The sequence below is a fragment of the Olea europaea genome, unplaced genomic scaffold, assembly GCF_002742605.1.
Source record: "Olea europaea var. sylvestris unplaced genomic scaffold, O_europaea_v1 scaffold60, whole genome shotgun sequence".
NCBI classification, from domain to species: domain Eukaryota; kingdom Viridiplantae; phylum Streptophyta; class Magnoliopsida; order Lamiales; family Oleaceae; genus Olea; species Olea europaea.
Window position 1 is genome coordinate 172,952 of NW_019264346.1, and position 15,539 is coordinate 188,490.

At 33.5% G+C, this 15,539-nt stretch overlaps 3 protein-coding genes across 3 annotated transcripts in view; 1 reads left to right on the top strand and 2 right to left on the bottom strand.

The window, feature by feature from the left end:
* LOC111389559 (asparagine synthetase [glutamine-hydrolyzing] 2-like) overlaps positions 1 to 4,886 on the bottom strand; it is an 11,890-nt gene extending 7,004 nt beyond the window's left edge. Inside the window, exons 1-8 of the mRNA XM_023014486.1 lie at positions 4,601 to 4,886; positions 3,785 to 3,923; positions 2,793 to 2,888; positions 2,468 to 2,609; positions 2,080 to 2,175; positions 1,292 to 1,386; positions 685 to 846; positions 3 to 60 (exon numbers count right to left, since the gene is read on the bottom strand). Coding sequence (XP_022870254.1) covers positions 3 to 60; positions 685 to 846; positions 1,292 to 1,386; positions 2,080 to 2,175; positions 2,468 to 2,609; positions 2,793 to 2,888; positions 3,785 to 3,923; positions 4,601 to 4,680 — 868 coding nt within the window. The 5' untranslated portion in view covers positions 4,681 to 4,886. The remainder of the gene's footprint in view (positions 1 to 2; positions 61 to 684; positions 847 to 1,291; positions 1,387 to 2,079; positions 2,176 to 2,467; positions 2,610 to 2,792; positions 2,889 to 3,784; positions 3,924 to 4,600) is intronic.
* A 2,011-nt stretch (positions 4,887 to 6,897) lies between these two features.
* On the top strand, positions 6,898 to 10,134 carry LOC111389565 (ras-related protein RABH1e-like). The gene is made up of 6 exons (XM_023014491.1): positions 6,898 to 7,121; positions 7,809 to 7,879; positions 8,301 to 8,389; positions 8,867 to 8,978; positions 9,181 to 9,271; positions 9,628 to 10,134. The coding sequence occupies exons 1-6, from the start codon at positions 7,005 to 7,007 to the stop codon at positions 9,769 to 9,771; spliced, it is 624 nt and encodes a 207-aa protein (XP_022870259.1). The 5' UTR covers positions 6,898 to 7,004; the 3' UTR covers positions 9,772 to 10,134.
* A 603-nt stretch (positions 10,135 to 10,737) lies between these two features.
* On the bottom strand, positions 10,738 to 14,269 carry LOC111389566. Its single transcript, XM_023014492.1, has 5 exons — positions 14,056 to 14,269; positions 12,427 to 12,711; positions 12,174 to 12,270; positions 11,423 to 11,531; positions 10,738 to 11,012 (listed from the first exon to the last, which is right to left on the bottom strand). The coding sequence occupies exons 1-5, from the start codon at positions 14,077 to 14,079 to the stop codon at positions 10,934 to 10,936; spliced, it is 594 nt and encodes a 197-aa protein (XP_022870260.1). The 5' UTR covers positions 14,080 to 14,269; the 3' UTR covers positions 10,738 to 10,933.
* Between the last annotated feature and the right edge of the window lie 1,270 nt (positions 14,270 to 15,539).

The window sequence follows — 15,539 nt, forward strand, 5'->3', positions numbered from 1 at the left end:
ATGGTGCCGAGTGCCAAGATAATCTGCTACTTCTCTGGCAGCCTTCAAATCTGGAGAACCCTGAGAGATAAACCTAAGTGAGCAAAGTTAAAGGGACAGTGTATAAAGTAGAACAGGAATGGTATACAAGAAGCAGAGTATTGGAACAAGTCCAATAAATGGAACAAGGCCATACCAATTGAGGAAATAAGTTTGTCTTTACAGACCGGATGATCGTAAATAATGATTAACTAGTAATATAGATTTAATTAGCATTTATCTAATGAAAAGTCGTAATCGTTGCAAAACAACAAACTATTGTACACTACTAAGTTCATTATGATTTAAAAAAGCTCGCACCATTATTAGAAATAGATAAGAATATTCAAGTAACTATGATTAACTTCATAGGGATTTGAAAGAATCTCTCTCTCTTAACTGTATAAAATTTAAAGCAAGGGTTTTTTAACGGGAAAAAAGACTTAAATAATGGCTTATCTGCCCAGATGATTACCTTAAACAATAATACTATATATGAGACAAGAAATTGCTTCCTAAAAATCAATTTGAATTGGAAAAGTAAAACATGAGCGTCATTTTAGGATCAAGATAACATAAAAATGGTAAAAACTATGCTTCAGGCAGTGATAAAATGAAAAAGGGAATATTGAAATTGGTGGGTTCAATTGAGGTAACTATTATCACCTTTAAGCCAATGCAAAAAGAATGCAACTGGGACCCCCACTGGAAGGCAGCTTTTGAGTCCTTCATATAGCGGGAAGCCACTGAAGCAACAAGAGATGAATCCAGTCCACCAGATAAAAGTACACCAAATGGTACATCTGTCATAAGTCTCTTGACGACAGCCTACAAAAAATAAAGATGAGCAAAGAATAAGAATGACTAGACTTCATAAGCAGAAAGGTCAAGAAAACCTATTTCATATGTTTCATTGCTGAGTGATGCAAAAAAAGTGAATAAGAGAATAGGAGAAGTGGGATCAAAACAATAGTGAATAAATTGATGGGAAACAGTTAAAGAACAAAGAAGCAGGGGAAATGATGCATAAATATGAGGAAGTAAACCATAGAGAAAGAAAAGGAAGAGGTGCAGGCGAGATATGATTATATGAGGAGTTACACTAGAAGAACAAAGGTGGGAGAGATCACACTCAAATCCCTAATCTGTGAAAATAATCTCCAGTAGTAAGAGGCAAACGGTAGACCAACGATTTACCAATGGAAGCACAATTTTACACTCAAATACTGAACAACTATAAGTCTTTGCTCCCAGTAAGGAATAGTCAACTAACCTTCTCAAAGGCCTTTCGCAGTACTAGGGAATCATAAGGAGCTGAAGGTATGTGTTCTGAGTACCATGGAGGATTGTACCATCTCCTGAGTTCTCCTGTCAACATAATATGGAATATGAAATGTAATGATGAATATTCCTCGCAATATAAATGACACTATAGATGACTGCAGGCAAGAGAAATATAATGCCTTGGTAGTAGTTTAATTATAATCCTGTTAACCCACCTAAGAAGCAAGTCCCAGTTTTTAATGGAATAAAGTACATGTTTAATTAACATCTTGTTAACCCACCTAAGAAGCAAGTTCCCAATTTTTAACAGAATAAACACAACAGTTCACTTCCATTTGTTTTACAACTTCCCACTAAATATAGCAGTGGACCTAGCTAATTGGTAGTGCCTATCATAAAAGCTTAAAATGATAAGGGGGAAAATTTATTGTTGAATTTTGACTAATAACAGAAAATTTCAACAGACGACATGGCTGATTTAAAAACAATAGTGTGATTTGTTATCTTCAATGTACTTGAGAATTTGTAGAGTTGAAAAACTATTACAACCATCACATTTTATTTCATATTTATAGCTTTTTAAAAGCATGATCTGTATTGTACAAAAGTAGATTCATTATTTTTAAAGTATTAGCGATGTAGATTCATAAATTTCATCAACGAATTCACAAGGTATACTGTAGGAGTAAAGCAAATGGAGCTAAACTGGTTTTGCAGTTATTGAGATTAGGGATCCAAAGTAAATCATATGTTAATTCCTGTAACTTCAAAGCATACCAGTTTTACTTGAATATATGTGGCCAGGAAGAAATGACATGAATCTTTCACAATCATCACTCAAGGCTTTCATTTCTGAAGCAAACCAAACCGATCCTGCAGGAAACATAGCAGTTAGTTGAGCAGTAACCACAGATTAAGAGAATCCGACAATTGGCATATGTAAGAGATAGGCTGTCATTCCTATGAATGGCATCCTATGGAAGGAATGACCTAATGAGTAACTAGTGCACAAAGAAACAACCTTTTCTAAATAAGGTTGGCTAGGGATCACCAAGTAATGTAGCACACAAAATATTCAAGATAATACAACAATTTTAGAGCATGGCTGGTGCATACTTAGTTGAGCAACTGTAGACTTCATAACAGGAAAAAGAAAGTAACATACCATCAAGACCCCAGCCAATGTAAAGTGGAGTAATGCCAATGGCATCCCGAGCAGCAATAAAACTTTTATCACGGGTGTCAAGAAGCACAAAAGAGAACATCCCATCCAACATGTCCACAAATTCTTCTCCATATTCTTCATACTGCGAGATAGAAAATGCCAAGCACACGAAAATATAGATGAATGTCAAATAATTTTTTGAAGTCTTGTGCATTAGTTTTTCTATAATATTTGGCACAGAACAAGATTTCTAACTGGTTTATATGGCTTATAGTCAACTAAAGAGACGTAAAACTTCATCTGAATACAATGTTAAAGCACTTACAAGATGTGCAATAACTTCACAGTCACTTCCTGTTCTGAACTGATGAGACTTCAGCTTTTCCCTTAGTTCCCTATGGTTATATATTTCCCCATTAACCTAGAAGCACGAGAAAAAAGGGAACAGAAAGGAGCAAGGTCAAAATCCTAGTTCTTCTGAAAATGAACAATCCATTCATATCACAGTTCAGTGCAATTGAAAAATCACGTGAACCAAAAAACATAATGAACTGTTCAACATTCAACTGGATTTTCATTATTGTTCTCCAGTAAGAATTGCCTTTTTTTTTTTTTCCTGGATCAGTAACAGACTCTAGTCGAGAATATCATGTGCCTCGTAGGAGCTAACCAGAATGATAGTCCTGGAAAGATAAGAAACATGACACAAAGCCCAGTTGGAAAATTTATATTTGAAGGAGGCAGCTACTCTTCCAGAGAAACTTATTAATGATTAGACAATGTAAATGACAGCAAAAATCAGAATCAGCATCACGTGGCATATATCATGCCATTTCATGTGCTACTCTATCATAAATTCATAATAAGAAACTTCAAGGATATTTTGCTAAATTTAGACAAGATCTTGGAACATTGTTCATCAGTACACTGGGCATATTCGCAGTACAAGCCTAAACGAAAAGCATAATTATGCAATTGGACGCCTTAGGAAAAATTGTCTGATTATGACACATTAAGCATGAAAAAGATGATACATTTCTGGTCCTCCACATTCACACTTGAAGCAAAATGGGACCCACATCCGATACACCTTTCTAGGCAAGCACATCTATCCAAAGTTCCAAACACGCTAAAAGGAAACCAAAAACTATTGTGCGTGATTTTCTTGATTTTATAATGAAACTCTAAAATTGCAATTTGGCTATCAATTAAGTGATCCTTCCACACAAGAATAAGTTCAAGGTAGAATGGGTTAATGTACATGCTCTTGCAACCGATCATGTATGCAGAAATATCAATAAATAAAACTTCACCTACCGTTACAGCAACTGTTTTATCTTCGTTATATAGTGGTTGATCACCTGAAGCAGGATCTACAATAGCCAATCGTTGATGAGCAAGATAACAATCCTCATGACAGTGCAAGCCACTCCAGTCAGGGCCTCTGTGACGCAACCTACATTTCCAAAATCAAAATTACAAAAGTAAGAGATATTTTTCTCTAACGGAAATTCTAGAGTGTTCAATTGCTCTTTTGGCTAATCCATCATTGTGATAGTTCATTATAACTATTGCCAGGAAAAATAGAATTATCAGAATCCGATATTATTTCAGTTGATAAACTACATTCATCAAGAGACAACATACATAATACAAAATTTATCAATTTTCATACAAATGCTTTGACAAATCCTAATAGATTGAAGAAAATCCTCTCAAAATCAGAACTCAAACATCAAGGGGTGAATGACTGCAAATGAAAATGAAATTGCCTTGGGTTGAGTTCATCAATAGTCTGCATAATTATATTTTTTCGTACAGCATACTCTTACAAATCCAAGTAAACAGAATACTTACACGGTTATATAACAATTAATTCTATCAACTAAACAAATATTACAAATTATTAAGCTAATTAAAGAAAAATACAAACGGTTATATTAGACATAAATAAATAAAACAAAAAACCACTTATATGCGCATTCCCATTTCAACCAGTAAATCGAAAATCAAATCCAAAACAACATAAACACAGATAATATACCAATACGAAAATCTAGAGAGCTAAATCAAATCCAAAAGATGATAATGTAACATTTCACTTTGAAGCCAAAACTACTTTAAAATAAATACCTTCTCGAAAGCTCAATAATTCTGGAACGTTTAGCCTGAGAATTATCCGCTATACCGAGTACTGCAAGAATTCCACACATGGCTGCGTTGTTATCCTTTCTCTCTCTATATTGTGTGTATTGTGTATCTATATGCGCGTGTTTTTTGTCTGAAAAAGGCAGCTGTTAGAACTGAAATATGAGGAGGTGGCTGCTGAACGGCAAAGACGGTGGGTTTGAATAGCCGTTGATTTGTAAGATTCTGATTTGATGTGATTTAATTAGGGTTTATGCCTGTTTAAGATTCAGTCAATATTTGGTGGAAGTGGAACCCACCCAGCTAGAGATCTAGGATTGAAGCTTTCTGTCCCTCGTACTCATTTTGGTTTAAGTTATTATTTAAAAAAATTATAAAATTACTTTTTCGAAAGTAATCTTTATAGTTAGTAATATTGTCTTCGTGTTCTCGCTTGGGTCTCATTATTTGAAATTTTAATGATTGGAATAATATTAATTGAAGAATGTGTGATTAAAAAGAAAGAAAAATTATTGAAAAATGTGTGATTAATAAGAAAAAGAAGAAAAATGAATTATAATTTTTAATAAAAGCCAAACGAGGGTTATGGGTGACACTACTTTCCCATTATTTAAATTGCGATTTGGCAAATCATCACCATCTTGGCTATAAATAAATCTTTCGATTCTAGAAAGCATCTTAAATGCAAGTTAATAGAGAATCCATTAAAGCCCCCCGAGACATAACCCAGTGGTGTAAATACTATGAGTGAGGTAGTCTCAATTTTGTTGACAGTCACAGTGTGAGAGTTCGATTCTTGAGATATGTAATTGAACTCTTTGTAGGTACCAATGTACGAGCAAATTCTTGATCCCTGATCTGTTGGGGCATATTTCGCGATTAACCTCCCTCACAATATTTCAGGAGCGGGGCGATAGAGGTTCTCAAGATTGGGGTTCAACCTTTTTTTTAATAGAGAATCCATTAAAGTAACACGATGGAGGAAAACAATGTCTACAACTCTGTTCAGATTCAAAACCTCTGTTACACGAGAGTGATTCAATAAAATTTATATTTATGCAGATTTAGATGCGCTTCTTAAGAAATTGTCAAATACCTAGATAGAATGGAAGACTAAGAGCATATAGTGAACATCATTAAAAAAAAAGGTCATCATGTAGAAACGGACAATATATATTTATAAAATTTCTTCTCCAATACAACATGTAAAGGATTATGTCTAATGACGTGGTAAGAAAAAAAGGTAGACATTGTCAAAAGGACTTGTGTAGATGTCAAGGTTCTTCTAAACGGAATGAATAAACATAGTATAATATTTCTTTATGTTTTTGTTTCTATTTCTCTTTCTTTCTCGTGTTTATTATTTGAAATCTATTCTATACATTAGAATTGAAAATTTTGTTATAGGCAGAACATTTTGGAGATGAAATTATTTGAAATCTCTTCTATACTTTACTATAGACAAAATATTTTAGAGACGAAATTTGAAATGGACCATCTATTCATTAGGCATTAATCTTAAGTAGATCGAAAGTCTTTCTATTTAGATGCCGTCTGTATTGCAATTCATGAAATGAAATGGAGATGCTCTAATGTTGAGCTCGAGTATCTGTTTACTAGAGGTCAATGCCATGTAGATTATAAATTTTTCAACTTTTGTGCAACCTAAATAGCAATCTATAGAATGCATTGGAGATGATCTAAACAAGAAAGTTCAAGTCATCATTAACGATCTTCTTCTGCACCAGCTTCGATCAACATTATTTGTTAAAAATCTATATCAGGCGGGCGCTTAATTTAATTTTATATTTCTTAAAACTAGAGGACTCCCATGCAATTTTCTTATAAAAGGGAATTTGACTTTGATTTGGCAGTATTCATACTCCAAATGAATTGATTAGTGTATGGCATGACTGGAGATGATCTGAACAATCTATAGAATGCATTGGAGATGAAAGTTCAAGTCATCATTAACGATCTTCTTCTCCACTAGTTTCGATCAACTTTATTTGTTAAAAATCTATATCAGACGGGTACTTAATTTAATTTTTATATGTCATAAAACTAGAGGACTCCCATGCAATTTGCTTAGAAAAGGGAATTTGACTTTGACTTGGCGGTTTCATACGCCAAATGAATTGATTAGTGCATGGCATGACTGGCTCTTTCTCAAACGCACAATTTCCATAAATTCACAAATTCAATGCAAACCAACCTCCCAATTCTCATTCTTCTTCCTTAATTTTCTCTTTTCCTTTTTCACATTCAGATCTGATCTGTTCATCCATTTCTGGAAAATCGAAAAACAATTGAATAAATTCATACGTCTATTTATATGATTGTAACAGTTCAAACTTTATAAGTACAATTATATATACTCAAAACAGAGATGGCTGTGGTGTCACCTTTAGCCAAGTACAAATTGGTGTTTCTCGGCGATCAATCTGTTGGAAAAACAAGCATAATTACCCGTTTCATGTATGATAAATTCGACACCACTTATCAGGTTTGTGTTAGTCGCTCTTGGACTTATGTTTTATGATCTGAATTTGCATGTATATGGGAAGAAATAATGTGATTTTGGGGGTTAATTTGATTCTTAAATGTAAGAGATGTTTAACGAAGAAGAAGGGACGTCGTCGTGAATTTGAATTTTTCTACTATTGCATTGAATAATTTGATTTTTTAAATTTAAGGAAAAAGTATAATTAGTTTTTATTTGTGAGCCGATGGGAGATTCTGCGTTACACCTACGTTCTAGTTATTGTGCAATTTGTTCTTCTTTTTAATTTTATGTTCTATGTCTGTTTCTGAACCTTAGCAGTTTTGGAAAATTTTAGTCTTTCATGATATGGGTTTTTTAATTGTTAATCAATTAAAATTTCTTGTGATGTTTGAATTGTGATTTGCTTAATTTTTCAACCTTAAAGAACTTCAATTTTTGCACATAGGGAAACTGGAGTATAGCTTAGATAGAAATATTGTGACCTTGCGTTCTGAAATGTAAGAATAAAAGAATGTCGGGTTGTATAGATTTGCTGGAGAAGTATTCATCTTTGTTAAATGCAGGAATTTAGAAGTCTGAACATTAAACTATTGGAAAAAATAGATAAATGGCTGGTGATATGATGATCTAAAAGATTGCAGTTCTATTTTGTCAACCCACGTCTAAATTTTGTAATTTCATATGCAGGCCACCATTGGCATTGACTTCTTGTCAAAAACAATGTACCTTGAAGATCGAACAGTTCGCTTGCAGCTCTGGTAATACATTCTTCTTCCTGGATTTGTTGAAGACAGCATGACTATATGCATTTCTTAATATTATGTTCTTTTCTCGCCTTTTTGGCTGTGGATTATATATAGAAGTACAGTTTGAAGGATATGTTCACGAAAGTTGAAGGGATAAAAACTGGTTTCGTGAACTTATCAGACGACTCACTGCAAGAATAGCATTATCTGGTGCAGTAATTTATTACTCTAATCACTTCTTTCTTTACCTTGTTTTGGTTAAAGACATTATGACTTTATCCAAATGTTACTGACATTGTCCCATGAATAAAGATAACGTTTTAATATTTATCTGTACTTAAAAATATTATTCATTTTACTTTGAAGTTTGAACACTGCATCGTGTTGTATCCATGTTTATGTGCTTTGAAACGAAAACATTTTATGGTCACAGGGATACTGCTGGTCAAGAGAGATTTAGGAGTCTTATTCCAAGTTACATTAGGGATTCTTCTGTGGCTGTGATTGTCTATGATGTTTCCAGTGAGTAATAGCACTAGGAGTTTCCTTTCACAAACTCACGATGTTATACTTAGGACATGTTTGGTATGACTTTTGCTTTATGTAGATGAGCTTTTGTAGGAAACTCCCTTTATTTTTGTTTGTAAACTAATTTTTAAAAAGAACTTTCTATTTTGGAAGTGTTCATTGAGGAAACCACATTGGACAGCTTCCTTTGAAATCTCTTCTAACTAGAAGAAACACTTTTATAAAATTAACCAACTAGATTCAAAAGCAGTTTGTGGGTCTCAAAAGCTCCTTTTTTTAATTTTATAAAAGCTATGCCACAAGGTCATTTGCCTTTTTTCGGTACTCAAGCTACATAATACATAAAAAGTTGGTCTTTCTCTATTAACTAGGTTTTATTCGTCTGTAATAGTTATTGTAATATAAATTTACTTTAGTTATTTAGTGAACCTTACTTGAACTAATTATTTTGATAAATCGCCGCCTCCGCAGATCGACAGTCATTTTTGAACACTTCAAAGTGGATTGAGGAAGTACGTACAGAACGAGGGAGTGATGTCATTGTTGTTCTTGTGGGGAATAAGACTGATCTTGTTGATAAAAGGTGAGAGCAAAAATATTGATTGTCATTCACTTTTTCTCGTCTTCCTCCGATAGCTGTTTAGGCTTCCTCCAATCTAGTTGCAGGTCACATTGACGCGATGGCAATTTCTTTTCCTTTTTGTTCAAATGAATTAGTTGAGTCAAGAAATTCTTTACTAATTCATTGTCCAGAATTGATCTAAGGTTGTGTTCTGCATAAACAGGCAAGTTTCAATTGAGGAAGGAGACAGGAAGGCTCGTGAATCTGGTATCATGTTTATAGAAACGAGTGCTAAAGCAGGTTTTAATATAAAGGTAAGCATACCTCTTTGCTCAATTGTGTATCTGAGTTCTGAAGAATACTGCATTTGATAATATCCTTTCTGGAAATATTAAGTTCTTAGAGAAGTTATCTCTGAAGATATTTCTTGACTGTAATATAATTGGAACTGGTTACAATTATCTACGCTCCCAATGTTACTCTAATGGAGCACTTGGAAATTTAATCTTAGCTAGTGTGTATCTCGTATGAGGATAGAGAATGATGTCTCCACCCACCTAAAATTCTCGGAATTCATTGAGTTAGAATAGATTTGTAGACTGGAACTTGTTTAACGAGTTCTGAAGTTATGATTTGTCTTCTTTTGCACCTTATACAAGCCATATTGCAGCCTTTGTTTCGAAAAATAGCTGCCGCTTTGCCAGGAATGGGAACTCTTTCCTCCGCAAGACAGGAAGATATGGTCGATGTCAATTTGAAGCCGTCTACAGTTACATCCCAGACGGAGCAACAAGGAGGTGGCTGCGCATGCTAGAGATTATATGCGAGGAGAAAGAAGGCAACGAAAAAATTTGGAAATTCACCCAATGCTTATTGTGTCAAGCTAATGGTCTTATATAGCTACTCTCATCGAGTGTGAGGTTGCAGCAGTATTAGCGAGAAAGATTCTATAAAGCCGAAACATCAAGGGAACTGTTGACTTTCAATTCGGGCTGCTAAGTTCCTAGGTTGAGAACTCGAGTTTTTTAGTTAGTGTGTGTAGTTATTCGTTTTTGTTTGAATTCTATGAACGATGGATTATATGGGTCCATGTTATCGTAAGTTAGTGATGCTTTTAGGTATTGAAAACTTTGCCATCAAGCACAACGGCCCTTCTAATGCTTGTGTTCTAATGGTTTAAAGTCCTGACTTTGCTCACCACTGCTGCTTGAATCACTTTTGCCTAAGTAAATCTCTCAATATAATAACAAATCATATCACATGTCCCTTTTCTTTGGTAGAGTTGACCTTGTTTAGCTTACAGAACTGTGTTGGGTCTTTTCAAGATAGATCATTTAATAAGATCTGTTGTTCAAAATTGATTGTCTAACTTGCTGTCTATTCAATGATTTATTGACACATCACTTTGAATTGACATATCCCACTTGTCTCTCAATGCCACTTGTGCTTTAAGTAAAGCGTAAAATAATGTGTCAATGAATCATGAATGGGTTTAATGTCGAAAAAAATATAAAAAGGGTACTGAACTCCCCAAATTGAACATTTTGAGGTAAGCTTGGATGTAACCCAACTATTTGTATGAACTCATTCTTTAAATAGACCAAGTATGGGAGAATGCCAAATCCCCCATCTCTATTTAAGTTGTGGCGTAAAAATCTCCACAGAGCAAGGATGGATTTGCCACCAATAAAAATCATTTAGCCAATGCGCTGTATGACAAATAATTAAGCTAAAAATTTTAAATTTTTTCAAATAACCTTCCACAACAAATGTGCAGAAATGACAAGAATGAAACTGGAAATTTGTATACAAAAATCAATTGAAACAGTCAATGTATGTACTTCCAGATTCTCAATTTATGTACATTGATGAAATATATACACCAGATAAACAGAAGCAAAAGAGGAAGAGAAGCCAAATAGTACCAAACGGGATTCTTTCACAAAAGATCGTAACACTCGGCACAACAAACTGCGCTAAAGATTACCAGAGCCGTCGCCAATCTGCCTCACTCTCAGTGTCAGATATATTAGGATTATAGTTCCCATACTAGACCTGCGCAGGAAAATATAATTTATTTAGTAAGCTAACCTTATGCACAACGAACTTGGTGTCAGCTACATGAATCCATTTTCGCCTCTCCAATCAGGTACATAGCCAATTTTTTTATTATTATATCAACCTCTCAAAGGTTTACTAATTATTTGACTGTTGGCGGGTCTGAAATTATCAAGTAATCGGAGATGAAAAAGAAGACCCGAAATTTTGAGAACAATGCGGGTCGAATTTGTCGTTATTGTAACAATAAAGGATGATTTCAACATTGGATGTGTACTGGATGTTTTATTGTACTTTGTTCAATTTATTTTTACCTTGCTTTGTGTACTCTACCCATCTCTTTGAACTGGTAATAAAATTGAAAAATGGTTCTATTAAATAAAGTGCTTGGCAAAGATTATGCTTACAAGACCGAGAATAGGAGAACGACTCTTCTGGAATTGAAGGAGGCAGATCGCTTGTATTTCCTTGATCTGTTAGTATGCGTATCATAGATTCTATCGATCAGATATTTATCTGTTTCACAATACAGGAAAAAAGCTCATAAGCAAGTGAATTTTATTCATGCGGTAAATGTTGAAATTGCAATGAGTATACAGTTAGCTATATTTAAAAATCTCCATTTCCAATAAAAAAAATTGCTTAAAAAAAAAAATTATATCGACATGTATTTTCTCAAAAATGTCCAGCCCCATGGCCTGACCATGATAGAAAAAGTTTTGCCTTTAATGATGATAACAAGCTTAATAGTGTGTTTGGCAAATCTTAATTTTTTATAGACCCACAACTTACTATGCATTTATCATCCACACATTTTGTAGGACCCACGACATATAAGCACTACAAACAAGCACAAAATGTACAAGGAGAATAACAACTTGTCTCCTAATTGGATAATATCGCGAATTTTCCAAACTTGGGGTCTATAAAACCTCATTAGTCAGTACCGAATTTATCACCTTTCTCTTGAATAAAGGTATGCATTATACACTAAACAAGTTAGAAAAGAAGAAGAGGATGGCAATTCCAGAATCATGGGCTTATATAATAATTAAAAAGACGTGCATGCATGCTGATAAATCAATCGAATTTATAAAAAACGCAAACCTAATTCAATAGTTCACCAAAAAAAAGCGACTAAATGGTTGTGTAAGCCACCTCTTGAAGCGAACTTGGGTAAATCAGACGCATGGTTCATCAAGAGCTGCATGAATTTTCCTCCTAGCTGTAAGCTAATCTCTCTCTGCAATGCCCTCTGCACAATGGTTAATTATCGATTTAAATTGCATATCACACGGATGATACAATAGGATGCTTTTAATGGTTGACCAAAAAGTTCACAAATCAACAACGCAGTGCACTAGTGGGACACTGAAAATGACCCCAAGGTATCATCAGACGAAGAACTTACTACTAAGGAATCATCAGTCTTCAAATTCACAACAGATTCGTCATTGGATTTAGGGTTGTGCGGGTTTCCTTTCTCAATATCAACATCCAAAATGCATGGTACATAATTATTTGCTTCACCCGTCTTTAGGTTTGAGTCATTTTGCAAATCTGATTCAGCATTAAAATGCATCTCACTTTTCGTTGTATTAAGATTTTCCATATGGCTGACAACATTCAATTGTGGCTTGGACTCGGGGTTGGCAGTTCCTTCATCAGGTAACCCCACAACGTGATCCTTCTGGCACTGAAGAAGAAAGAAAAAAATTATTGCAATTTGTTGGTTTTCTATTACTGATACAGCTTATGAATATAATCAAACAGTACAAGGCAGCAGGGAAAAGAAAGGTAAAGTAAAATCATGCAGTTTAAATAATTTAAATCTCAAGAATAAATCACGAGAGGGGAAAAAATCCATTACAGGATACAAAAAGGAAAAACAGAAAAAAATTGTACGATGAAGCAGATAAAGAGACCGATGCAGGCAAAGTCGGGTACAGAAATACACTCATATTTTTATTTCAACGAAAATGACTTGGCGTTTAAATAAAATTCCAGAGTTCGATTTTACTCAAAGTTTGAAATTAGATGTAAAACCAATAAATAAGAAATTGTATCATTCATTGAATGTATAAAACCCAGAAATGATCAGTTTCCTTGCGACGACTCTGTCAAACAGTAACAATTGAAAGACCAGCAGAACAGAACTTCAAACTATCAATCAAGCTAAGAGCAGTATAAAGATTATATTTATGAACTCCTACTGTGAAGTTTCACTTATCAGAAAATAAACATTCACGATTAAACACTGCAAATTTACCTATGAATGCACCAAATATCGAATTTGGCAATAACACTTTAAGCATTATAAATATTTAGTACAATGAATTATTTTTTTCAAAATGTCCAGCGAATTTTGAGGGTTGCCCTGTTCAGATACAAAAACAACTCGATGCCTCAAATATAGAAATCGATACTTATAAGGTGAAGAAGGTAAAAGAACACACTTATGCTTCATTTTTTCCGGCCAAATTATTTTCCCAAACAAGAGATATCTGCATTATATTTTTTCTAGTATCTTTTACATTTTAAGCACAATTCAGGAAATATCTGCATTATGTAATAGCTTGAAAATCCCATATTCGGTTATTCCTGAGAATTTGCTCTTCCTATCTTCCGGAAACAAGATTGAAATTTCCTTTTCATAGTCCAAGAAGAAAAAACTAAGCTGCTGCAGTAAATTTTCCTCACCCCCTTCTCCTCCGTCCCTAAAAAAAGGGCACAAACACTATATAGTTAGAAGAACGGGGACTCCGACTGTTTTCCACCCACATGTGGAACTTGTTAATCCTCAAATATCCGTAATCGACCAATAAACTAGACTAACGCAAGGAAAAACAACAGAATCACCCAAAAATCAACAAATTGAGCAGGAAATCCACATTTAAAGAAAGTAAATTCAGACACCAAAATATCTAATCACGCAGTGAAGCTTCAGAAAAACAGCATTTTTTATAACAGGAAAAAAAAGAAAAAAGAAAAAAACAAGACAATGACAAGAAACCCAAGTTTAGAAAACAAAAAAGCTCACCTCTTCGTTTGAGTTAACTGCCATTTTAGAAAAAATGGAAAAAGAAATCCAGAGATTTCAAGTCAGAGCTCAATTCCAATTTCTTTTCAACCACATTCTATAATCGAAATCCCATCGACACTTTATGAACGTATATATCAACGGATCTATATGCTAGACGGGTGGGGTGGGTTACATCATGGGGAAGAGAGTTATATGTAAATGGGCAGGAATCGGAGACAGCTCCTGATTACGACATTGATAATCACGACAAACATTTTGTGCCCATTTTTCTATTTTGGACACTTATGCCCTCTTAATATTAAGCAGTTGTTTGAGCTCCATTCTTTTAGGAGAACATATTTTTCAACAATGTTTTAATATCATTTCAATCACATATTTTTTAATAAAATAATATTATATATAAATTTAAAATTTTTATTATTTTTAAGTACACATTTATTATCAATACACTATTCAAAAATTCATCATTCCTAAAAAAATTGGCTCAAACAAGGGCTTAGCCTTCCTTCAGTGAAATTAAAAAAAGTTCAAGTCACATTTTAAGCACACATTTCCATTATCTATAACTCCTCACCGAATAATGGTGAAAACTATCGATAGTTATCTTGCGAATTCGTAGGAAGACAATCGATAATTTTCACTATAAACAGTATTACTCATTTTCAACTCACATTTCATCAACTTCTATTAAAATCTATTTAAAAAAAAATCTAACTTTAATTTCCATCAAATAGAGATTTAATTTAACTATATTAAAAAGATCATTTTGTTTATTTAGAAGATACATTCAACTCGACCAACTAAATTCAATAGTTAATGTGATTCATTTTAGTACTCGAATTAATGGTCGAAAACTAATGATAATATGATATTACAAATCTTGGTTTTATTTGATTCTCATTCTTTTCAAAATATATTTTTCTCTCTTTTTTTCTCAACCACACATTATTCATTAAAATAATATTACACGTAAATCATAAACTTTTTTTCATTTTTTAATCACACATTTCTCATCAATCTATTATTCTAAAATACATTTTTCATAAAAATGGGGCTCAAATACTCTCCATATTTGAATTCAAAAATTCAAGTTTTCCCGTTTCAATAGAAGAGGCAGGAAAAATATGACATTTTTAAAATATAACTGGATAAGACTGGACATGAACGTGTTACATTTATATGATAAACCAAACATGGTATTGAAAATGGACTGTCAACTCATGAATAGAATTTGAAACATAGTATTTATTTTTCAATAGAAAAGGCAGGAAAAATATGACATTTTTAAAATATAACTGGATAAGACTGGACATGAACGTGTTACATTTATATGATAAACCAAACATGGTATTGAAAATGGACTGTCAACTCATGAATAGAATTTGAAACATAGTATTTAGGAAAATGCTAGGTAATTTTTAATGATGACCAAATCAACTATAGATTTGTTTACTTTACTTTACTTTCCTTTTCCTTTTCTT